At 35.9% G+C, this 20,840-nt stretch overlaps 2 protein-coding genes across 3 annotated transcripts in view; both read left to right on the top strand.

Moving 5' to 3' along the window:
• PTPRR (protein tyrosine phosphatase, receptor type R) overlaps window positions 1-4,791 on the top strand; it is a 352,189-nt gene extending 347,398 nt beyond the window's left edge. The window contains exon 14 of the mRNA XM_027873737.1: window positions 4,698-4,791. Coding sequence (XP_027729538.1) covers window positions 4,698-4,791 — 94 coding nt within the window. The remainder of the gene's footprint in view (window positions 1-4,697) is intronic.
• A 1,852-nt stretch (window positions 4,792-6,643) lies between these two features.
• Window positions 6,644-20,840, top strand: part of PTPRB (protein tyrosine phosphatase, receptor type B) — a 154,813-nt gene continuing 140,616 nt past the window's right edge. For both annotated transcript variants that reach the window (XM_027872921.1, XM_027872911.1), the window contains exons 1-3: window positions 6,644-6,725; window positions 7,994-8,392; window positions 20,083-20,333. In XM_027872921.1, coding sequence (XP_027728722.1) covers window positions 6,671-6,725; window positions 7,994-8,392; window positions 20,083-20,333 — 705 coding nt within the window. In that variant the 5' untranslated portion in view covers window positions 6,644-6,670. The remainder of the gene's footprint in view (window positions 6,726-7,993; window positions 8,393-20,082; window positions 20,334-20,840) is intronic.

The following is a 20,840-nucleotide window of genomic DNA, read 5'->3' as shown; positions in this document are numbered from 1 at the left end:
TCCTCTCAAAGGCAGTTAGTGATTAAGCTGGAATGAGAAGAGTAAATATAAAAAAAAATCAAGATCTGTAAAAATAAATGTCTGTAGCAAACTATTTTCCACATTAATGGAGCTACCCTAACATCAGTATCCACTTTGCTTCATGAGGAAGTGCTCCAAGAAGTCTAGAGAAAGGTTCTAAGTACAATGGGAGCTGATTAAGCCGATCCCCTCCCTTCTTCTTATTTATATGAGGACATGAATAAAAGACACATAGGATGAGAAAACCTAACTGGATTATGATCTGTTCCATGGAAAAAAGTACTCCCACCAATGAAGTTACAGATCCACTGAAATTCATTAAATTGCCAAATGTTTATTGTTTTAAACTATGGGTCTAAATAGTAAGCATAGATAGAATACCACTGACGGCTAGTAGTTTTAATCAGTAATCATTTTGTCCCAATGAGCTATGTAATATGATTGAAGATTCAAAATGATCTAAAAATTCTGATTAGAACTAACAGCTATCTTATATCTGCTCAAAAGAAGTTCTGGCTGGAAAACAATTTCTAAGTTAATTTTGCAACTATATGATTACAGAGGTTTTATAGGATCTATAAACTGTCAACAACTGTGTTGCAGTTATTTCAAAATGGCAAATAAGAAGAATTTCACAAACTCGTAGAATGAAAGAGCAATAAGGGACCCCAGAGGCCATGAAACACAACCTTCACTTCAACAAGAATCACTTCTACAGTATATCTGAAAAATGGTCATCCAGCATCTACCTGAAGATCCCCACAGAGGATGAACCCACTACCTCCTCAGGAATCTCATTCCACTTGTAGATATCTCTTATTGATAAGAAGTTTTATCACACAACCAATCAATACACAAGTAATTATTGAGTGCCTCCTATGTATCAAGCACTAGGAATACAAATAAAATAACTGAGCCTCTTCTTGTTTTTACACATTAATCCTAGTTCTATCCTCTGGGTCCAAACAAACAAGTATATGACTTATGTAAAGCACTTTGTAAACCTTAAAGTTCTATATACATGTTAGCTATTATTATTTAAAGGCAGCTAAAAAGCACAAAGATAGAGTGCTGGCCCTGGAATCAGAATGATCTGAGTTCAAATTTGACTTCAGACATTGTATGACCCTGGACAAGTCATTTAACCTGTCTGCCTCAGTTTCCTCATCTATAAAATGGGGATAATAATAGCACCCATCTCCCAGGGTTATTGTGAGGACAAAATGGGATAATAGTTGTAAAACACTTTATAAGCCTTAGAGCACTTTGTAAATACTAGTCGATATTATTGTGATTATTATTTTACATGAGAGACTTTCACATCCTTGAAGATACCTCTCATGTCCCCCCCCCAATATTTCTCTTCTCCAAGGTAAACATCCCTAATTCCTTTGAGAGATCTTTGTATGGCATGTCCTTTCTCCATCCTCTTCTAGACAAGTTCCAGCTATCCCAAAATGTTCCCAGAACTGGATGCAATACCCCTCCTAGTCCACACACTGTTAGAAGCATACCTTCCCCAGTACAAGAAAAGCAAGACACAAATCTGTGAGCTGCTCTGTTCTTAGCAGAGAAAGAGAGTATGTTTCAGCAGTCCAGAAAGCTGAACCTCTATTACTACAATATAATGCTTCTGCTCCAGTTTCATTATGTATTTATCAAGCTCCTTCTTCAATTCTTCCTTCTACTCAGGTGAGCTATAAACTGTAGCCTTACTACAAACTACCCCTAACAGCTGTTCTCCAAGTATGGTCCAAGAACCTCTGGGGACCCTCAAGAAATTTCAGATGGTTCAGAAGGTCAATACTATTTTCATAATAATATTGCCATTTTATTTTTAACACAGTAAATATTAATAGATATAACCCATATAAACAAAGGCTCAGTAATTTTTAACAGTATAAAAGGGTCCTGAGACCAAAACGTTTGAGAACTACTACTGTACAACAATATACACAATATTTCCATGTCCACTGATTTACACCTAACTGTCTCTGACATGGATCTCTGTCTTCAAATAAGCATGAATAGATGAATTTATCAATTAAAAAGCATTTATTATTAAGCCCTTACTATGTGCCAAACATTTTGATAAGCTTTGGAGTTAGAAATGCAAAAACAAAGACTACAGTCCTTGCCTCAAAGTACTTATGTTCTATTTTTTTTTTTGAGGCAATCAGGGTTAAGTGACTTGCCCAGGATCATACAGCTAGTAAGTGTCTGAGGCCAGATTTGACCTGAGGTCCTCCTGACCTCAGGGGCAGTGCTCTATCCACTTCACTACTTAGCTGCCCCTAAGAACTTGAATCCTAAGAGGAAGGTAATATGTATGAGCAAGGGTATGCTGGTAAATGTTTAACAACCAGTTTTCCAAAAACGAAAATGTACCTAGGATATACTTAAATACAAGTCTAATCTGCAGTATGAACATTTTCTTTGACTCTGGCCCTTCTCCATCTCTCACCTTGCTCTTTCTTTGGAGTCATTGGGAATTAGATTAACATACCCTTTTGAGAAGCAAAGATTTGATCGTGGTTCCAGAAAAAGAATCATGGACATATAAGGTGGAGGACATGCATTCAGCAAAGCAGCCGATGGAAAGATGTCCAGGGATTGAGATGAGGCAAGGCTGTGTCCAAACCTAGATATAGTGACTGACATGAGGCACCCACCAATCAGGATACTAGGGTCCCAGGTGAAAAGTTAAGTCCTCTAGGACATGGTACCTTATCTTGGTGGCAGAATGAGAATAAGGCCAGGGGATGACATGATTGGTTAAAACTTGACCTAGATGTAATGAGTGCAGCACGAGGAGCCACCAGTCAGAGTAGTTAGGCCACTTGACTGGAATGAAAAGAAGATAGATAGATAGATAGATAGATAGATAGATAGATAGATAGATAGATAATTTGTTCCTTTCTAGGGCATTCCATTCCCTGCCAAAAGTCAGCATTAAAACATAATGCTATGTTTTAAACCTAGTCCACAAATCCAAATCTCATTTTCTCAACATTTAAATTAATTGGGTAGTGTCAGGTACCTTTACCAAACATATAATACATAATTATAAAGAAGCAAAAGTGTGGAATATCTATTTTTTATAATTTTTTTGGCTAGACAATAAAGTTAAGTGACTTGCCCAGGGTCACAGCTAGTAAGTGTCAAGTGTCTGAGGCCGGATTTGAACTCAGGTCCTCCTGACTCCAGGGCCGGTGTGCTCTATCCACTGTTCCATCTAGCTGCCCTGGAATATCTAAAATTAAAGAACATGTGGAATTATTTGAAACTGCTATAACAGCTCCAGAAGTGTAGGCCTGTAGAAGTACCATAAGCAAAGACCATCTATCTATTTCTCTATTTCTCTATCTATCTATCTATCTATCTATCTATCTATCTATCTATCTATCTGTATGTATGTATGCAATTATGCATGTATTTGTTATATAATTATATATTATATATTTATGTATTTTGTTAATAATAATGGTAATGTTCAGTAAGATACCTGTGGCTTTATCTGTGTGTATGTGTGTGCATGTGTGCTCCCTCCACTGATGCAAATCACAAACCTTCCATAGAATGATTAACCTGTTTTATGTCATGGACCCCTTTGTCAGGCTGGTAAAACTTATGGACCCCTTTTCCAAAAAAAAATAATATTCTAAATACATAAAATACAAACCATAGAATTACAAAGGAAACACAATGTGTTAAAATATAGTTATCAAAGTATTTTCTTAAAATTCATGGATCCCAGGTTATAAACTCATACTCTATGCCTTAATAAAAATTATCATGAGTTGTTGAGGCCAAAAAATTTTATTGCCTGATGGTTAACTCTCTTGATGAGCCATTACAAACTTAGTGAACCGGGTCCCTTAAATAACAGGCACAGAATCTCTCAGTCTATACTTGAAGCTTTTCTAGCTTGGTGGAGCCTTAAAGAACTGGGACTCCATTATCAGAGATACCAATCAATCAACAAAAATTTATTAAGCACCTACTAGGTGACAAGCACTTTGTTGGGTGACAAAAAAACAAAAGTCACTTCGATTTCATGATGAAGCATCAAAATAGGACTAGAATGGAGAAATAATGGTGATTATAGTGATGAAATAAAGAAGTTAGCAAAATCCATTTTCCCTGAATCAGAAGTTAGCAACCTATGGTCCACATGAACCATGCAAAAACAGGAAACAGGCAATATAGTTTGTGGATCCCTGCTCTAAATCATTCAAGGAGCCATTCACTGTTGTCTTTAGATGCCCATCATATTCCAAGTTTTGTCTTTATGATATCATGAAGTAAGATTCCTCAGCATGCCCTTTTCATCTGTGGTGACAAGCTAAGGTAGCCATTCACTTCATTGTTGGTCAATATAATTCAAAGATCAAAATAATTGGTATGTCCAGTGATGTGAATCATGACTAATAAATAATTGGCTTCCAAATGACCATACATTTGTTGAAGAAGCTCAGCCACAGAATTAATCTTTTGTTTATTTCTCAGTTGTATCTTATAGATGAAACTTATGAGGAATATCAAGAATGTTGATTCTAAGAAGCAGTCTCCTTAAAGTAATGGTTTTAGATTGGCTGTAATCTCTATAGAGAATTGGTCATTATTTAGATTACATTAAATCAAATGAGAGTTTTATTTTTTTTCTTTCTTTGCAGGGGCGGGATGGTTCAGACAAGTGAACAATATGAATTTGTTCATCATGCACTGAGTCTCTATGAAAGCAGGCTGTCTGCAGAAGCTGTCCAGTGAAATGTTGAAGATTCAGTCCAATGACAGTCTCTCAAGAGAATTCAATGTGTTGCCTACCAGTGGCTTCTTCCAGGAGATTCTTGGGATGGAAAACAACAACAATGGAAAGCTTGAAAGCCAGCCTGTGATGTGGATTATGGAAGACTTGAAAAATTATGTAAAGATTACCAGACCTTGCCTGTATATGAATGTATTTGTAAGCTGCCCAAAAATGATTTTAAAGAGGGTATTATGTTGATGGGGTAATGGATTTCACATACATCCTCAAGAAGGACATTTTCTGTGATGGCTCTCTGCCGTACAGAATGTATGTGTGTAATTCTGCTGAAGTCAGTTGACTATTGAAATATCCCCTGAAGAAATGATTATTGAGTGTATAGTTGCTTTAAAGTTTGCAGAAATTTGTCTTGTGAATGGACTATCAGCTGTTAAACTGTACTTGTCTTAAGTGCTATTATTATAATTATTATTATTATTATTGTTATTATTATTATGTGGTGAGCTCCTTCTCCAGCCACCAGAATCTTGCTGCTAAAGTTGCAAGTGAAAGACAATGGATTTTTCATAGAGAAGTACTCATTTTTGAAAAAAAAAACATCAAAAGCAGTAACTTTTATATGAAAATGTGTTCTTGAGAATCTTATGTATTAAGTATGTATTTATAGTAGCTCCTATCAATCTATTACAGAGCACAATGTTTGTCATTTGGGGTATGTGTGTGTGTGTGTGTGTGTGTATTTAATTATTCTATACTATTGTCTTAGAAGGCTGCTTCTGCTCCAAAGTTCAATCCAGTGTGTTTGTAAATTGTGAGTCCTTTTACTTTTAAAGAAAACTTTGTAGATTCTGAAATACCAAGAGTTTTAAATACACATCAGTCTTTTACTAAGAGGGAATTTTTGAAAATGCTGTCGACCCATAGCCTTTCTCTCTCTTCCTAATAAGCAATGGATGACCTTGGGAATAGTGCAAACTGCTCTTCTGAAGGAGGCTGCTGGGGACAATCCTATTTCTATAGAGATCTCGAAGAGATATATGGAGCAGCTGTAACTATGTTCAGCAAGCACTCTTGTGACCTGTTCAGAGAATATATGAGTTATCAATGCAGTGATGATGTTGATTTTGCTTCATACTGCCAATAAACTCACTTGATACTAAATATTGAGTGGATCATTTACATTCCTCCACCCCCAAACCCAAGAAAGAGACCATTTTCATTATTAGAAGCGCAGGGTGGGCAAATATCACCCTACATGACCTGTTTCACTTCAGTTTCACTAGTTCTAATTCTATCTGTTAGAGTTTTCAATCGCCTAATGTACAATTTTCAGAAGAGATAATGAACTGAAAATAAGGACCATTACCATATGATTTTTTCCCTTGATAAGTTGCTAGTCTATCATTATCCAAACAGTCCATATTGGTAGTTTTCTATCACTTGTCATAGATCCTCATAAATTATATGATTTGTGTTTATTCAGTGAATCCACATCACCTGCAGAGATGTAATGTTAGATGAACATTCATCTAATTTGGGGAGATTATAGTCTTTTCCTTCATTAGCTCTTTAGGTAAAAGGGAATCCATCTGTCAAAATGACTTTGGGTGCAGACTCAGTAGTTTGTCTATTCCTCATGTCTGGAATTTCTTTTTTGTCTGCATAAAAAAGGGGATAGTTATAGTTCACTCCATTCTAAGGAAACAGACGAAAGGACAATCTGGTATAAAACTCCCCCAAACAATTGAATAGAAGGAAGTGCTCGTCACTGACTTTCCCCCCCCACCATGAAGGCACATTTCCTTCCTAGCCTTTGCTTCTCTTATCTGGGAGGATTTTTCTCCCCCCCCAAGCGAAGCATGAAGAGTTGTTAAGTCGAAAATGGAGCCTATATTTTGCATGCTGATTTTTACCTGCATGATCTTTGGAAATTCAGGTAAGTGAAATTACTCTCTAAGCCTCAGAGGCATTTCTTCTACATCCAGCTGAGGGTGCCCTGGGCTTTTAAAAATGTCTGAAATATGACGGAAATGGAGCCTGTTCTCTTCATTTTATCCAGGGACAATGAGGAAAGGGGCTGAAAAGGGCCAAGTATGCCAGTCCTGTTTAGATTTCTTTCCAAAAGAAAATAAATTTTCTGCTTGAGTTTCATATAAACTTTCTATCTCCTCCAGAAAGTTATGGTAATAGCATAACAGTGTGCTAAAACACTTTGAGGAGATATTGTTAATATTTATTAACATTCTGTAGCCTGTTCCAATGTTTGGAGAATTCTTCTTAAGACCTGGCTACACTTAATGGTAAGAAACTTTAAAATATAATTAAAGGGAATATAGTAATTGTACTTTATTTGGGAAGGCTAGAGATTTGGCCAAATGGGGGAGGGGTGCTGGGATAGTGAGGAAGACAGCATTGAAAATTTTTTTGATTATGAATCTATGTGCAAGTGTCCAATTTTAACTGCCCTGTTTTTATATAATTACACAGGGGGAAAATACTAATTTTTCTACTTCATGTGAATTAGTGTTTTAGGGAATATGTATAGAGATTGTAAAAAAAAAAGAAGCAGAAATGTGATTGAGCTGCTATAAATATGCTATAAAACACTCTATAAGAAAAACTATCCCTGGGCTAATCAATAATTCATTAATTAACCAGGGTGCTGAGCCTTTTAAAAGAAGGCAAATTTGACAATGTTTATTTTTCCACCACTTCCCTAACTCAATATATATTAAAATAATTTTCTACGTGGAGATATACGAATTGAGGGAAAAAATTGCTTCTCTGGAGTGGGGAAAAGGGATAGGATGGAGAGAGTAGATGTATTTAGTGAAAAAGAAACATGGATTTTCCCAAATTTCCATATACTGAATCAAGCTAAAGAGTCAAACTAAATTCTTTAGGTGATTTGTTTTTCTTCAAGTTTCATTTCATCATTGTGTTAGAAAAAAAAAACAGCACATATTTTCTTTCCTTTCATGGTAATAAGCTGGATAAAAGTAAAATGAAGGAGAATTAATGAGACCTCTTGTCATTTTAAAAAGACAGTTTTGTGATAAACCATTTCAGCTAATTCTGAGTATATGCACTGAAATAACACAGAAGAAATTTTTCTATTTTTTAATATTTTCATTCGGGGGTTTATGCATTATTTTAAGTGGGCCAAGTGTTTATTATATTTTTATGAGATTTTCCACCTTCCAGAGGGTTTTCAGATTATCCACATCCAGAAACAACAATGCCTTTTCGAAAGTAAGAGAGTATCATCTGTGGCCATATGCAATGAAACCAATCAAAACCAGCAGTGGATGTGGACAGATGATGAAAAACTTCTCCATGTTAAATCTTCCCAGTGTCTGGGTGTCTCCAACTCCTCAGCTTCCCATTCTCGAGCTGCCATCTTCCTCAACTGCTCTCAGGCTCCCACTTGGACTTGCCATGAGAAAGAAGGGTTCCTTGAGGTGACAAATTCTTCTTTCTTCCTCAAGAAACAAGGCAACAGGGTAGTGGTCAAGAGGGGCAGGAAATACCTCCACAGCTGGATGAAAATAGACATCAACAAGAAGGGAGAATCTACCAATGAAAGTCTCTGCTTAAAGAAAGGTGAGCCACTCCTTTAAGGATGGATCTTTAAAGTTATAGTAAATGTCTTTTTTTAAATGCAAGAAAACTCTATGGGTTTTGATCTAATTAGTAGGAGATTCATATTAACCAAGCTTATCGTAGTAAAGATAAGTCACAATCAAAGCTTTAATGGAGTCAGAATTTTCAAGAATATAGGCCAAATTTTTCTTTCATAAGAAAAAAAAAGAACATATTTATAGTGTGCATGTATGTTTGTATGTATATATGTAAATGTCTGGATGTAAATGAACCATGGCTAAAGGCCATCAACCATCAATCTTTGCTGAGAAAGATAGATATGTGTATGTATGTGTATATATGTTATATTATATATTCACACATAGGTGTGTGAGAGATTATACATGAGCTATATATACACATATATGTGTAAAATGTGTGAATATACATAAACTGTGGCCAAAGTCCATCAACCATCAATCTATCTTGAGGAAATGAAAAGACTGTGTCTGGGTTGATACTTCTATTCTCAGTCTTACAGGCTATTTATTTAACTGATGGCTACTGTCCTCATTAGAATCACCCAGAACATCAAAAGAGTATTTGTGAAGCTTGACAAAATGATAAATTATGTTTTTGTGGTATTCTCTTGTTCAGTAGTCTTAAATATGCCTTTAATAATAAATAGTTGAATAATTAAATGCTTAGGATGAGAATAGAAAAGATACTGTTAATCAAAGTCCACTAAATTGATGATCTAGGTATAAACATATCTAAATACTTATGGGCACACAATCCCACACATGTGCACACCATATATCTATACACACTGAGAATGAGTGTAATTTAGGACTGAATTTTCTCACTGTCGTTTATGCTGGGCTGGATTTAATGGCTTCTGAAATCTCTTCTAGCTCTAAATCTTGATCCTATGACCCATTTTTTTATGTATCACCTCATTTCCATCACACAACAAGCATTTATTAAGTACCTAATATATGCATAGCATTGTACTAGCCAATTGAATTCTCCATATCCATAAGGTATTGTAAACAACCACAGCTCCAATTGACTTTATTAAAGTAGATTTTAAAAAACACCTAATTACTGAAAAACTGTCAAGAATAGTTAGGTTTAAAAGGGAAAAGAGATGGGCTAGCTTATAGAGTAAAAATGGATAGTTCAAGAATGGGAAGAAAACCTTTCATGTATTGGGTGAATCCTCTATAGAGACCTGATCTCAGAGAGTACGGATGAGAATTATGCAAAATGAAAAAGCATAGAGGAGTTGTCTGCACTGCTAGAGGGTGAACCCACACAAAAGAGAGTAAGGTATTAGAGAAATATCAAATGACTGACACTGACTTGATCCAACTGGTATTCATTTTGCCCTTTTATTCTCTCCATGTTGATAGAGAACAAAGTACATTGGTTAGAACTCCAAACTGTATCATTCAAATCAAAATATAGACTGTATTTGGTAAGGAGAATAAAGAGGTTCATTAAATTTCCCTCAATCACCCTTATGATTCAGTGAAAGATGCAAAATAAGTCCTACCTTTTATGCTTTATTGAAGGTTTCCTATTTCTTGACAACCCTTATGAAAATATACTTCTTGTATAACCAAAGGTACACCATGAAAGGACATTGCCCAGTCACAGTCACCTGAAATATGTTTGTAACATTTATACTTTAGAGAGAGAGAGAGATCACATTGCTTGCTTAGAGAAAAGTTGAGACTGGTTAACCAATCTCTAACTCTCTGAAGTTTAAATACCACCTTAGATAATGTAGTGAATGTTTACATTTTGGAAAAAGGAAGAAGTGTTTCTAATATACAGAATTCTTTTTTTTCAATCATCCTTTTCAATTAATTAAAAATAATAAGGGCACCACAGCTGTTTTTCTGTGATAACTGAGACTGTGTCCTCAAAATGCCAAAACATGTGGATGAAAAGTGGGACATTCAGTCAATCATTTGAATTCCCTGTCAACATGATGACAAACATCTGGGTATTTGGAAACACCCAGATGTTTGGCATTGTACCAATACTCAAGTGATTGCCTGGATTTTTAACTTTTCATCTACATTTACTGGCATTGTATGAACACAGCCTTAGTGGTATCATAGTAAAAGTGAGGTCTAGTAAAATAAAATTAGCTTTCTATCTCTTAGTATAGACTCTTAAATAACCATAATTAAGAATATTGTGGTCAATATGTTATACTATGAAAAGGAAAAAGTTAAAAAGTATAAACTTTTGATTAATATTTCATTTAGGTAGTTACCCCTCTCCCTAGGCTTTTAAGGTAATACAAAGTGTTAAACATCAGGACTGAAGAAATTAGCAGGAGAAAGCTGTTTTAGACCCCAGCCTTGCCATTGGAAAACAAAAGCAATTGGCTAATCTTTCACTTCTAACCCAACCAAATGCAATTTTTAAAACCACTAGACCATGAAAAAAAATATCATAATGTGATCTCAAGAGGCAGCAATCTCATAAGTCTGATGGCTTCTGCTAGAATATTATAATTAAACATCTCATATAGGGAAAATATCCACTTTTTTATAGGGGCAGGAATGGTAATATCGGGGCAGGGAAATTTACGCTTTTGATTTTATCTGTGTAAGCAACCTCTAGTATAAGAACTTCTTCCATTGATGAAGAAACTCAGTTGCTTTGTAACTTGGAATTTTAGAGAATGACATAAGGCACTGAGAGGTTAAATGATGTGTCCCCATTGTCACACCACTAGTATGTGTGCATGATGTGAACCCAATGCTAAGGCCCTCTGTCTACCCATTATCTATCTTTCTCATCTGAATTAATCCAGCACAACTGGATGCAACTCAGTTTCAAAATCTCTTCTTTGCCAAGTTCAATCTATCCAAAAAAGATCAGGAAACCTATAAATGACAGTGTCTACTTCACTTGATCCCATGAATTATAACTGAGGCTTTGGTTGGTTCTGCTGAGATCATGTAGACTCAGGCTTATGGCGGGGCCATATGGTTGGAAGAAAAAAACTCATTCCTTGCCATGCAAGTCTATACGGGGGTTCTACTTTGTGGAATCATGGCTCAAGGGAATTAGAACTGAAAGAGGCCATAGACATCATCTACTCCAGTGGTTTTGAGCTCCAGTTGAAAGGGATTCCTGCGGGCTAGTATTGACTTAGAAAACTACATATTGGCATTATCTATATTCTATTGTATTTCTATGCATTTTGTGAAACATTTCCCAAATACGTTTTAGTCTGGTCCCAACTCCACTCTGGAGCTTTATAATCACAATGAGTTTGACACCTCAGATCTACTAGTCCAACATCTTTATTTTATAGATGAGGAAAAAGAAGCTCAGGAGGGGAATTGATTTACTGAAAGGTCACACAGGTAGTAGAACCCAGATATTCTTATCCTAAATACAGTACTCTTCCATTACATAATGCTTCTGTACTAAAGGAATACCTCATCATTGTATTGAAATATGGTGCTTTATCATCTGAGCTATATGTGACATTGACTTGCAAGTGAAACCCAAATGAATCAGTTCACTTAAAACCCATTTTCAACAATATCAGGAGGGAAAAAGATAAATTAGAAGCCCTTTTGGAAAAAATCATGCCAATTCAATACCAAATATCTAGGTATATAGGGGGGAAATGTCCATTTTCCAAATGTATTGTGTATATGATACCAGGCATCCATGGAGATAAAAAAGTAGATGATTAACTAAATGTTTACACTTGGGAGCCAGCTATTTGGCAGTTGGTACGTAGGGCTGGTGTTATTTGAATATCCCCATTGTCATTTAGCCCAACTCCTATCTAAAACCTAACTTCTTCTTCAGCAACAACCAAAAATTATTATTCAGACTCTGTTTAAAAACTTTCATGACCAAGAGCTCACTACCAGTCAAACAACTGACATTTATTGTTTGAGAGAGTGCTGCGTCACACATAGCATGCCAAATTTGGTGATCTGGGTTCATAGACCTTCTCTGGCACTAACTCTGTGACTATGAGAAAGTTAGTTATTGTTTTTGAGCTTTAGTTTTCCCATCTATAGAATGGGATAATAAACCTATTGTATCTACTTTGCGGTATTGTGGTTAAGCTCAAGTGTGATAACCTACATAAAACATGCTAACTTATAATTATATGTGTGTGGGTACCCTTCCACATCATGGGGATCAGGGTGGGATGCAGGTGCCCCTGCAATCTGGAAAATCTGCATAAAATTTTTTGGCTCCCCCTTCATACCAGAGAAGAAATCTGAGTTATTATGGTATTAAAAGATAAAATATGTTGATATTATATAACATTCAACCTTTATTTTATGCATTTCTGAATTTCTGAACTTTTTGTATGTTGTCTGTTGGCCTTCATGCATTGCCTGTAGCTTCCACAAAACTGCAAAAAAAAAAATCCCATTTAATTTATTTTTTTTTTGGTAAGGCAATTGGGGTTAAGTGACTTGCCCAAGGTCACACAGCTAGTATGTGTCAAGTGTTTGGTCTGAGGCCGGATTTGAAGTCAGGTCCTCCTGACTTCAGGGCCAGTGCTCTCTCTACTGTGCCACCTAGCTGTCCCCCATTTAATTTCTTACGCCGACCCATGATGTATCAAAACCGTGATGGGGAAAGTGAGGATGTGGAAGGGATAACTCTGTATGTGTGTATATGTGTATGTATGTGTGTGTATACAAACATACATATATGCATACATGTATGCATATAAATATGTATATATTGTGTATTGTTGTTTTAATCAATGCCTCCTGAAGCTGCTTGCATCTTTAATTTTATATTTTCTGATCAGGGGCAATTTTTCAACTATTTCAAATATTTTGTTGAACTAATAAAACATTTTGCTGGGGGACTGTTCAGTTTAGTACATAGACCATAATTGCATAACTACTACTTTATTTTATTTTTCATCTATATTCACTTTATTAGGAAATTAAAACCTTTTCCATAATGGAACATTAAATCAGTCATATGTTAAGAGGGAGAATTTTATTAGTGATCCTTAGTGACTTGTAAGAATACCTCCTGACAGTTCTCAGATGAAGAAATTAAAGACATGTATAGTAATATGAAAAAATGCTCTAAATCACTATTGATTAGAGAAATGCAAATCAAAACAACTCTGAGATACCACATCATACCTATCAGAGTGGCCAACATGACAAAACAGGAAAATGATAAATGTTGGAGAAGATGTGGGAAAATTGGAACACTGACGCATTGTTGGTGGAGTTGTGAAATGATCCAACCATTTTGGAGAGCAATTTGGAACTATGCCCAAAGAGCTATAAAAATGTGCATACCCTTTGACCCAGCAATAGAACTTCTAGGGCTATATCCCAAAGAGATCATAAACATGGGAAAAGGAGCCACATGTACAAAAATATTCATGGCAGCTCTTTTTATGGTGGCAAAGAATTGGAAATTGAGAGGATGTCCATCAATTGGGGAGTGGCTGAGCAAGCTGTGGTATATGAATGTAATGGAATACTATTGTGCTATAAGAAATGATGAACAGGTTCACTTCAGAAAAACCTGGAAGGACTTGTATGGTCTGATGCTGAGTGAAGTGAGCAGAACCAAGAGAATGTTGTACACAATAATAGCCACGTTATTCGACGACTAATATTGATAAACTTAAACCTTCCCACCAATACAAGGATCTAAGACATCTCCAGAGGCCTTGTGATGGAAAATGCTATCCACATCCAAAGAAAGAACTATGGAGGTTGAATTGCTATTTTTCTTCTCTTCTGTTGAGTTTTGTTTCCTCTTTCTGATGGTTCCTCCTATTGGTTTTAATTTTTACTTACAACATCACTAATCTGAAAATATGTTTAATAGGAATGTAAATGTATAGCCTATATCAGATTGTATGCCATCTTGGGGAGGATGGTGGGGAGGAAGGGAGAAAAATTTTAAACTCAAAAGCATATGGAAGTGATTATTGATAAATCAAAATAAATTAATAAAAATTTAAAAAAAAGAAAAATAGCTTGAGGTTAAGAGAACTATGATGTGAGTTAACCTCTATGAACTTGGTGGTCAGGAAAGCTCATGTGTTATTAAAATACTTCAATGAGTTCAGAGGAAAAAAAAAAGAATACCCGCTGACCAGAAAGAATTGAGACAGAATGCAGACAGACTGTTCTCTAGGCTCAGATCGTGACTACACTGTCATTCCCAGTAGAATGTGAACTCTTTGAAGTTAAGGAAAGTTTCATTTTTGTCTTTATACCCCAAGGCCGAACACAGTTGCTAGCATGTAGATGCTTAATAAATGTTCACTTGAATGTTGAAGCCATATAGGCTGGCCCCCATGCCTGGAGCCTTCCTCCCTCTTCATCTCTACCTCCTGGCCTCCTTCAAGTCTCAGCTAAAATCTCGTCTTCTTCATGAAGCCTTTCTCAGGCCTCCTTCATTTTAGCCCCTATCCTGTCTATATCTTGTCTGTACATCGTTTTTGCATGCTATCTCCCTCATTTGACCAACCTCTAGGAGAGCAGGAACTTCAGCCCTTTCTTTGTATCCTCAGTGTTTAGTACATAGGCATATAGCAGGTGCTTAATAAATGCTAGTTGACTGACTAAAGCACATTTTTTTTAGGTTTGTTATTTCTTTGAATATTCTTTTGATGAATTAATTAACTGCAAAGAATTTATTATGTACTTATTATATGCAAAAAGATCAACCATAGGATAGTCTGATCAATTTATAAGGAAGCCTGAGATGACTAGCTCAGCTGGGCTTCCATTGCATCATTTAAGTTTCCTAGAGACACGTTTTTCCCAACTTTTTTCAGTCTCAGACCTAGCTGTAAACTTCTCTGAATGTCCTCAACTATTCATCTTGCTTTCTCCTTCCCCCCTACCCTACCTTCAATCCATACACTGGTTTAGCCAGCTAGCTTACACAAATGTGATCACACATATACATAAATACAAACAGAATGTCTTTACTTCTCTATCTCTCTCTATCCTTCATCTTTTATCTCTATCTCTCTATAATCTTGCTCTCTATCTCTCATCTCTGTCTCATCACATGTATATGCTTTTCTTTCCTATCTCACTCACTGCCACTGAAAATGGCCATGAGGAAAGAAGATAGATAGGGCTTTAAGATGGATACGCCAAAATTGTAGTCGTTGTTCATTGTTCTTTGAAAAGGGCCAAAGTAATCTATCTTCACCAAAGATAGCCAAAATATTATGATCCATTGTTCTGGCATGGTTGTATTCATTGGCTTATTCTCAGTTGCACTTGATTATTTAACCACCCTGTGACTTAGTTTGCCTATTTGTCAAAGGGTGAATGGCATTTAATACTCGTTGGACAGACTGCTAATTCTGTCACCATCTATCAATATGCTATACTGAATATCTAATTAATGCAGTACATATTATTTTCTACTTACTCTAAAGGAATTATTAGTAAAATGAGATGAGCAGATGCCCCTAAAGGCCTCTTAAATGTTCTTTAAGTATTTTGGAAGGGAGAGTATGTGCCAAATTATATATCATTGTCATCATGTTCATCTTCACGAGAGATGGTATGACAATTAATACAGAGCTGGCCTTGAACCCAGTTAGACCTGGGTTCAAGTCGAGCCTCTGACAAATACTGCTTGTGTGATAACTCTAGGCAAGGCCTTTAACTTCCCAGTGCCCTTAGACAACTCTAAGATTTTAAGTTACAAAGAAATTATTGACATACATTAGTAGAAGGAGCTTCCTCATTGAGAAGCTATATATATCAAGGAAATCACAGGCCCATTTCCTATCCCTATCCTATCCCAATGGCATCAAGAGCCCATTTCTATTACCTATTTTCTTTAATCCTGTAACAGATTAATTTAAAAACTACAATACACACATATGTATATGAATATATATGTATACACACACACATATACACACAGATACACATATGTTTTTGAGGACGATAATACATTGGAACCATATTTTAATACTATTCCCTCGGGGCATGCAAGGTAACTGCCTTCATAAGATCATAGATTTAGAGCTTGAAAGGATCTTATTCCTTGGATACAGTCAAATCCCCATCCTTCATTTTATGGAGGAGGAAACTAAAATCTAGGAAAGTTAAGTGATTTGCCCAAGGTCACACAGATTAAAAGTTGGAGAGTCAAGATTCGAACCTATGTTCTCTGACTTCAACACACTTTCACTATACCATGCTGCTACCTATATAAAAATTTCCAACTTTCTTCTGAATCTGATTTCAGTTGTCTCTTAGACATAGCCTCTTCAAGCATGGGTCCTAGATAATTTTAAAAGGCTAATTAAAACTTATTCACAAATTAAAGAATATGGGGATTTTTAAAAGTATTTTTAAAATCATTTTATTAAACTCCTTGGATCGAAACTGAAGATAAACATACCTAACTATGCTCTGCTAAAAAAGAATGTTTTAATGAAGGAAGTATAATAACAATGAAAGTGATATTGAAGCTTTTTAACTCTCTGCTTATTTTTCTATTATGTAAATAAGTTTCTCTTTTAATATTGTGAAAATATTAGCCACTATAAGACAATATATATGTGTGTGTATGTGTGTGGATCATTTTAAAACTTAATTTTGTACCATTAACACATGAAGTTCTCCAGCATTTATATATATAATTTTGTACCATTCTTCCCGAAGAGCTCAGGTTGTATAAATTATTTATTGGGAGATACAGTGGATATTTCTAGATAGGAACTTGGAATCTTCCTTTCCTCTTTCAAAATCCCAAGACATGCACAAAAGATATTAATGCATCCCAAATGTAGCTCCCAGGTTTATGGCCAAGGTCCCCAAGACTGGAGAAACTAGAAGCTAAAGATGACATAATTTTCCTGTTTCCTAAATAGTGTAATGTGAATGTTAAAAGCATAGATATAAAATGAAGGGGAATAAGTCTAGAATCTTCCGTAGTTCCTTCTTTGAGAAAAATCTTGTAGCTATTGATGGAAAATAGAACTTTTTGGTTTATAGTTGTGATATATATCTCTATATATTTGTATGTATACATATGTACACACATACATACATATACACATATTGTCTGTGTGTGTTTACATATATGCATATATACACATATAACTCAAAGAAAATTGTAGAAGTCATCTTTAAAACTGGCTTGAAGAAACTCAAAATCTAAAAAGATGGTTTTATTCACAGAAGAGCCTTTAGAAAGGGTTTCTAAACTATTGCTGTAACATTCATGGTAGCTTTGCTTCGTCAATTGCATTAAATATGTGAGTTGACACATAAAACAATAATGTTCATCTCCGGATGAAACCTTACCAACTACTACTTATGGTGTAGAGGTAATCATAGGTTGATGTGCTAAGACATCATAATTACCTACTAGGTAATCATATTTGGAAGCTTCTGTGTCTCCTAACCCAGTCATTAAATCTTTTTGGAGGATTGGAGAGCTAAAATTGTCCTCAATGATAGTCATTCCAATGAGGAGCACAGGGCAAATCTCATTACAACAAACAAAACATCTCTGAGGACAGAACTCAGGCTAATGATCACTTATTTCAAGCAGTATTCGATAAAATAAAATTGTGCTCCCTCAAATCCTCTTGGAAAATGGGTGAGGTGTAAGAAAAAAAAAGAAACTAAAAATTTAGTCCACCTAAAGAACATGGCTAGTTCCACAGAGCCAACTAATCAAAACATTTATAAAGCATTCAGCTGTGCCAAGCCTTGTTCTGGATAGGTCCATTGTAAAAGTGTTGATCTATTTCAAGGTCATATGCTGTCATATAAAAGGTATGTCAATGAGGAAATAAATGCCCCCAAATTGTATCCTCCAAGTGGCTTTTATGCCCCCAGAAGTCATCTAATCATAGAATCCTAAAGGTAGAAGGGACCTGGGAACTTCATTTGAGTCATACCCTAACACCCCAAAATATAAGTCCCCTCCAGATATTCCAACAGGATGAGAGAGAGACAGAAAGAGAGAGAGACAGAAAGAGAGAGAGAGAGAGAGAGAGAGAGAGAGCACAAAAAGTTAATTATGCAGAAACTTACATAGACTTGTCCAGCAGCTATGACTACACACTACCCTCTGGCTTCAACAACTGGAGCTGTTAATATCTAAAGGGAGACAAACAGAACTTACTCCATGGAAATATGGAGACAGGCAGCACTGTAGTCATTAACATTTTCCCCAAAGCAGTAGTTTCTCAGCTTTGCAAGTTTATGTTGGGTTTTGTGTCCTTGGAATCTTGACCACTGGTAAAGCCTAGGTATGATGGAGCAGACAGGTTAAACATGGTGACTTGACCACACTTTTAAGGAATATCCTAGAGGTACCTCTTAGAACTCTACACATCTGTGTGGCACATTTTGGGGAAAAAACCCCACTATGAAAGAAGTAGGCAAATCCGATGCAAAAAACAAAAACCCAAAAACAGTAATAATAGATTTGAAAGTATATATACCTTGCAAAGCAAAGCAAAATAAAATTACTAGGTCACACTTTTCTTCCCCATAATTGATTAATCCAACCTTCAAAGGAAAGAACATTGGCCTGAGTCACGAGAGCTGAGTTGTAGTTCTGGCTTGATTATAAATTGTATCTCCTAGGGCATTTTTTATTGTTGACCCTTATTTTGAATAACCCTTGGAAATTAGCGGGTATCTCATAAACAACAGTGACACATCTTACCTACCACTAATTATTCAAGTCTGAAAATAACTGTGATCTCTGTCTACTTAGCCATTCAGTTTTTTATACAGAAACCCCACTTAATTTACTTTCTAAAATGTGTGCTTTGTCAAATCATAGAATGCTAAAATTAGAAGGCGTCTAAGAAATAATTTAGTTTGGCTTGTTGCAAGTTAAGGAAACTGAGGCCTAGAGAGGTAGTGACTTGACGGAGGTTTGCCACTAGTGGGGTTTCTGTATAAAAAACTGAATGGCTAAGTAGACAGAGATCACAGTTATTTTCAGACTTGAATAATTAGTGGTAGGTAAGATGTGTCACTGTTGTTTATGAGATACCCGCTAATTTCCAAGGGTTATTCAAAATAAGGGTCAACAATAAAAAATGCCCTAGGAGATACAATTTATAATCAAGACTATCTTTAAAATAAATCAATAAATCCATAAATATCCATAAATAAAATCCCCAAATCCATAAATCCATACATAATTTGTACAGAAGGTCTCAACTTGCATTGGTAAAGGGCAGTTTTCCTCGTCTGGGAGCTTCTTTTTTTCACATTTACATGATTTTGGTTTTAATTTATGAAATAAAACAAGCATTTCCATAATGTATAATAAAAATATGATTGCACATGAAACTGCAAATCTATTATATACAACTTGCTATTCCTTTTTAATATATAATAAAGTTGTTGTGTAAATTTCTTTTTTCCTTCCCTCCCCCTCCACCCTAGAGGTGAAATCACTGGTCTATCTCCTAGCCCTCTATTCCCAAAAAAAGAATTAGGGAGTTAGATGAGGCAATTTGATCCTACTACATGGGATACATTAGACTAATATGGCTTTCTACAGAACTGTTATTTAGAATAAATGTCGGGTACCTTAACATGTCTGTGGTAAGAGGTTTTTTCTCCTTACTGAGTAAAATTGTTCATTCTTTGGTGAGTCAGTTAAATGTGAAGTTGATTGTAGCCACTCTCCTTTATTTCCTTCAGCTCACCAAGATGGAGAAACTTTAGCAAGGATCACTAGAAATACCACTTCTCCAAAGATCCCCATTACCATAAATGCTGTTACATATGACCCCAAGAATCTGGTTGGGAATGTCACAGAGGTCCTAGCAAGGGATGCTACCAAAAACTATGGCACCAGCAGCACTGGGAATCCTCATATGCAGATGACTGGGATTACAGAGGAACCTTGGGCACAGACGACTACCCAACAGTATCTCAGCACCACAGCAGAGGTAAGAGAAGGGAAAAAATAGCTTTTATTCTGTGGAGTGTGGTTTGTGAAACCTTAAATTTCAGAAAATTCCTCAAAAGGTTCATTATGCTAAAAATGGTACTAAATGAATAGGATGGTTACCTCTGGGCTTTCTACCTGCTATATTTGTAAATGTCTATGTTCTAGGTAAACACAAACCTGTGAAATGTATTTTGAGTTAAAGTATGATTATGCAACTCAACTAAGATGCTATCATGAGAATATACTTAATTCTCAGCTATCCATGCAAATTATGAGGCAAAAAGATGCATGTAATATAAACATTGGATAATACAAGAAGTTTTACCATTTCACTATAGGACAAAGTAGAAGATGAACTACTCTCCCCATCTGGGTCCAGTCCTGACCTCTTTCATGGGCCTTATCAATCAAGGCTTAACTCTGAGACAGGTAGAGTCCTCCCTTCACACACACACACACACACACACACACACACACACACACACACACACACACACACACACAC

The sequence above is a fragment of the Vombatus ursinus genome, unplaced genomic scaffold (assembly GCF_900497805.2).
Source record: "Vombatus ursinus unplaced genomic scaffold, bare-nosed wombat genome assembly UNPS02003292.1, whole genome shotgun sequence".
Classification (NCBI taxonomy): domain Eukaryota; kingdom Metazoa; phylum Chordata; class Mammalia; order Diprotodontia; family Vombatidae; genus Vombatus; species Vombatus ursinus.
The sequence above is the reverse complement of the archived record's forward strand: the minus strand, read 5'-3'. Positions and strand labels throughout refer to the sequence as shown.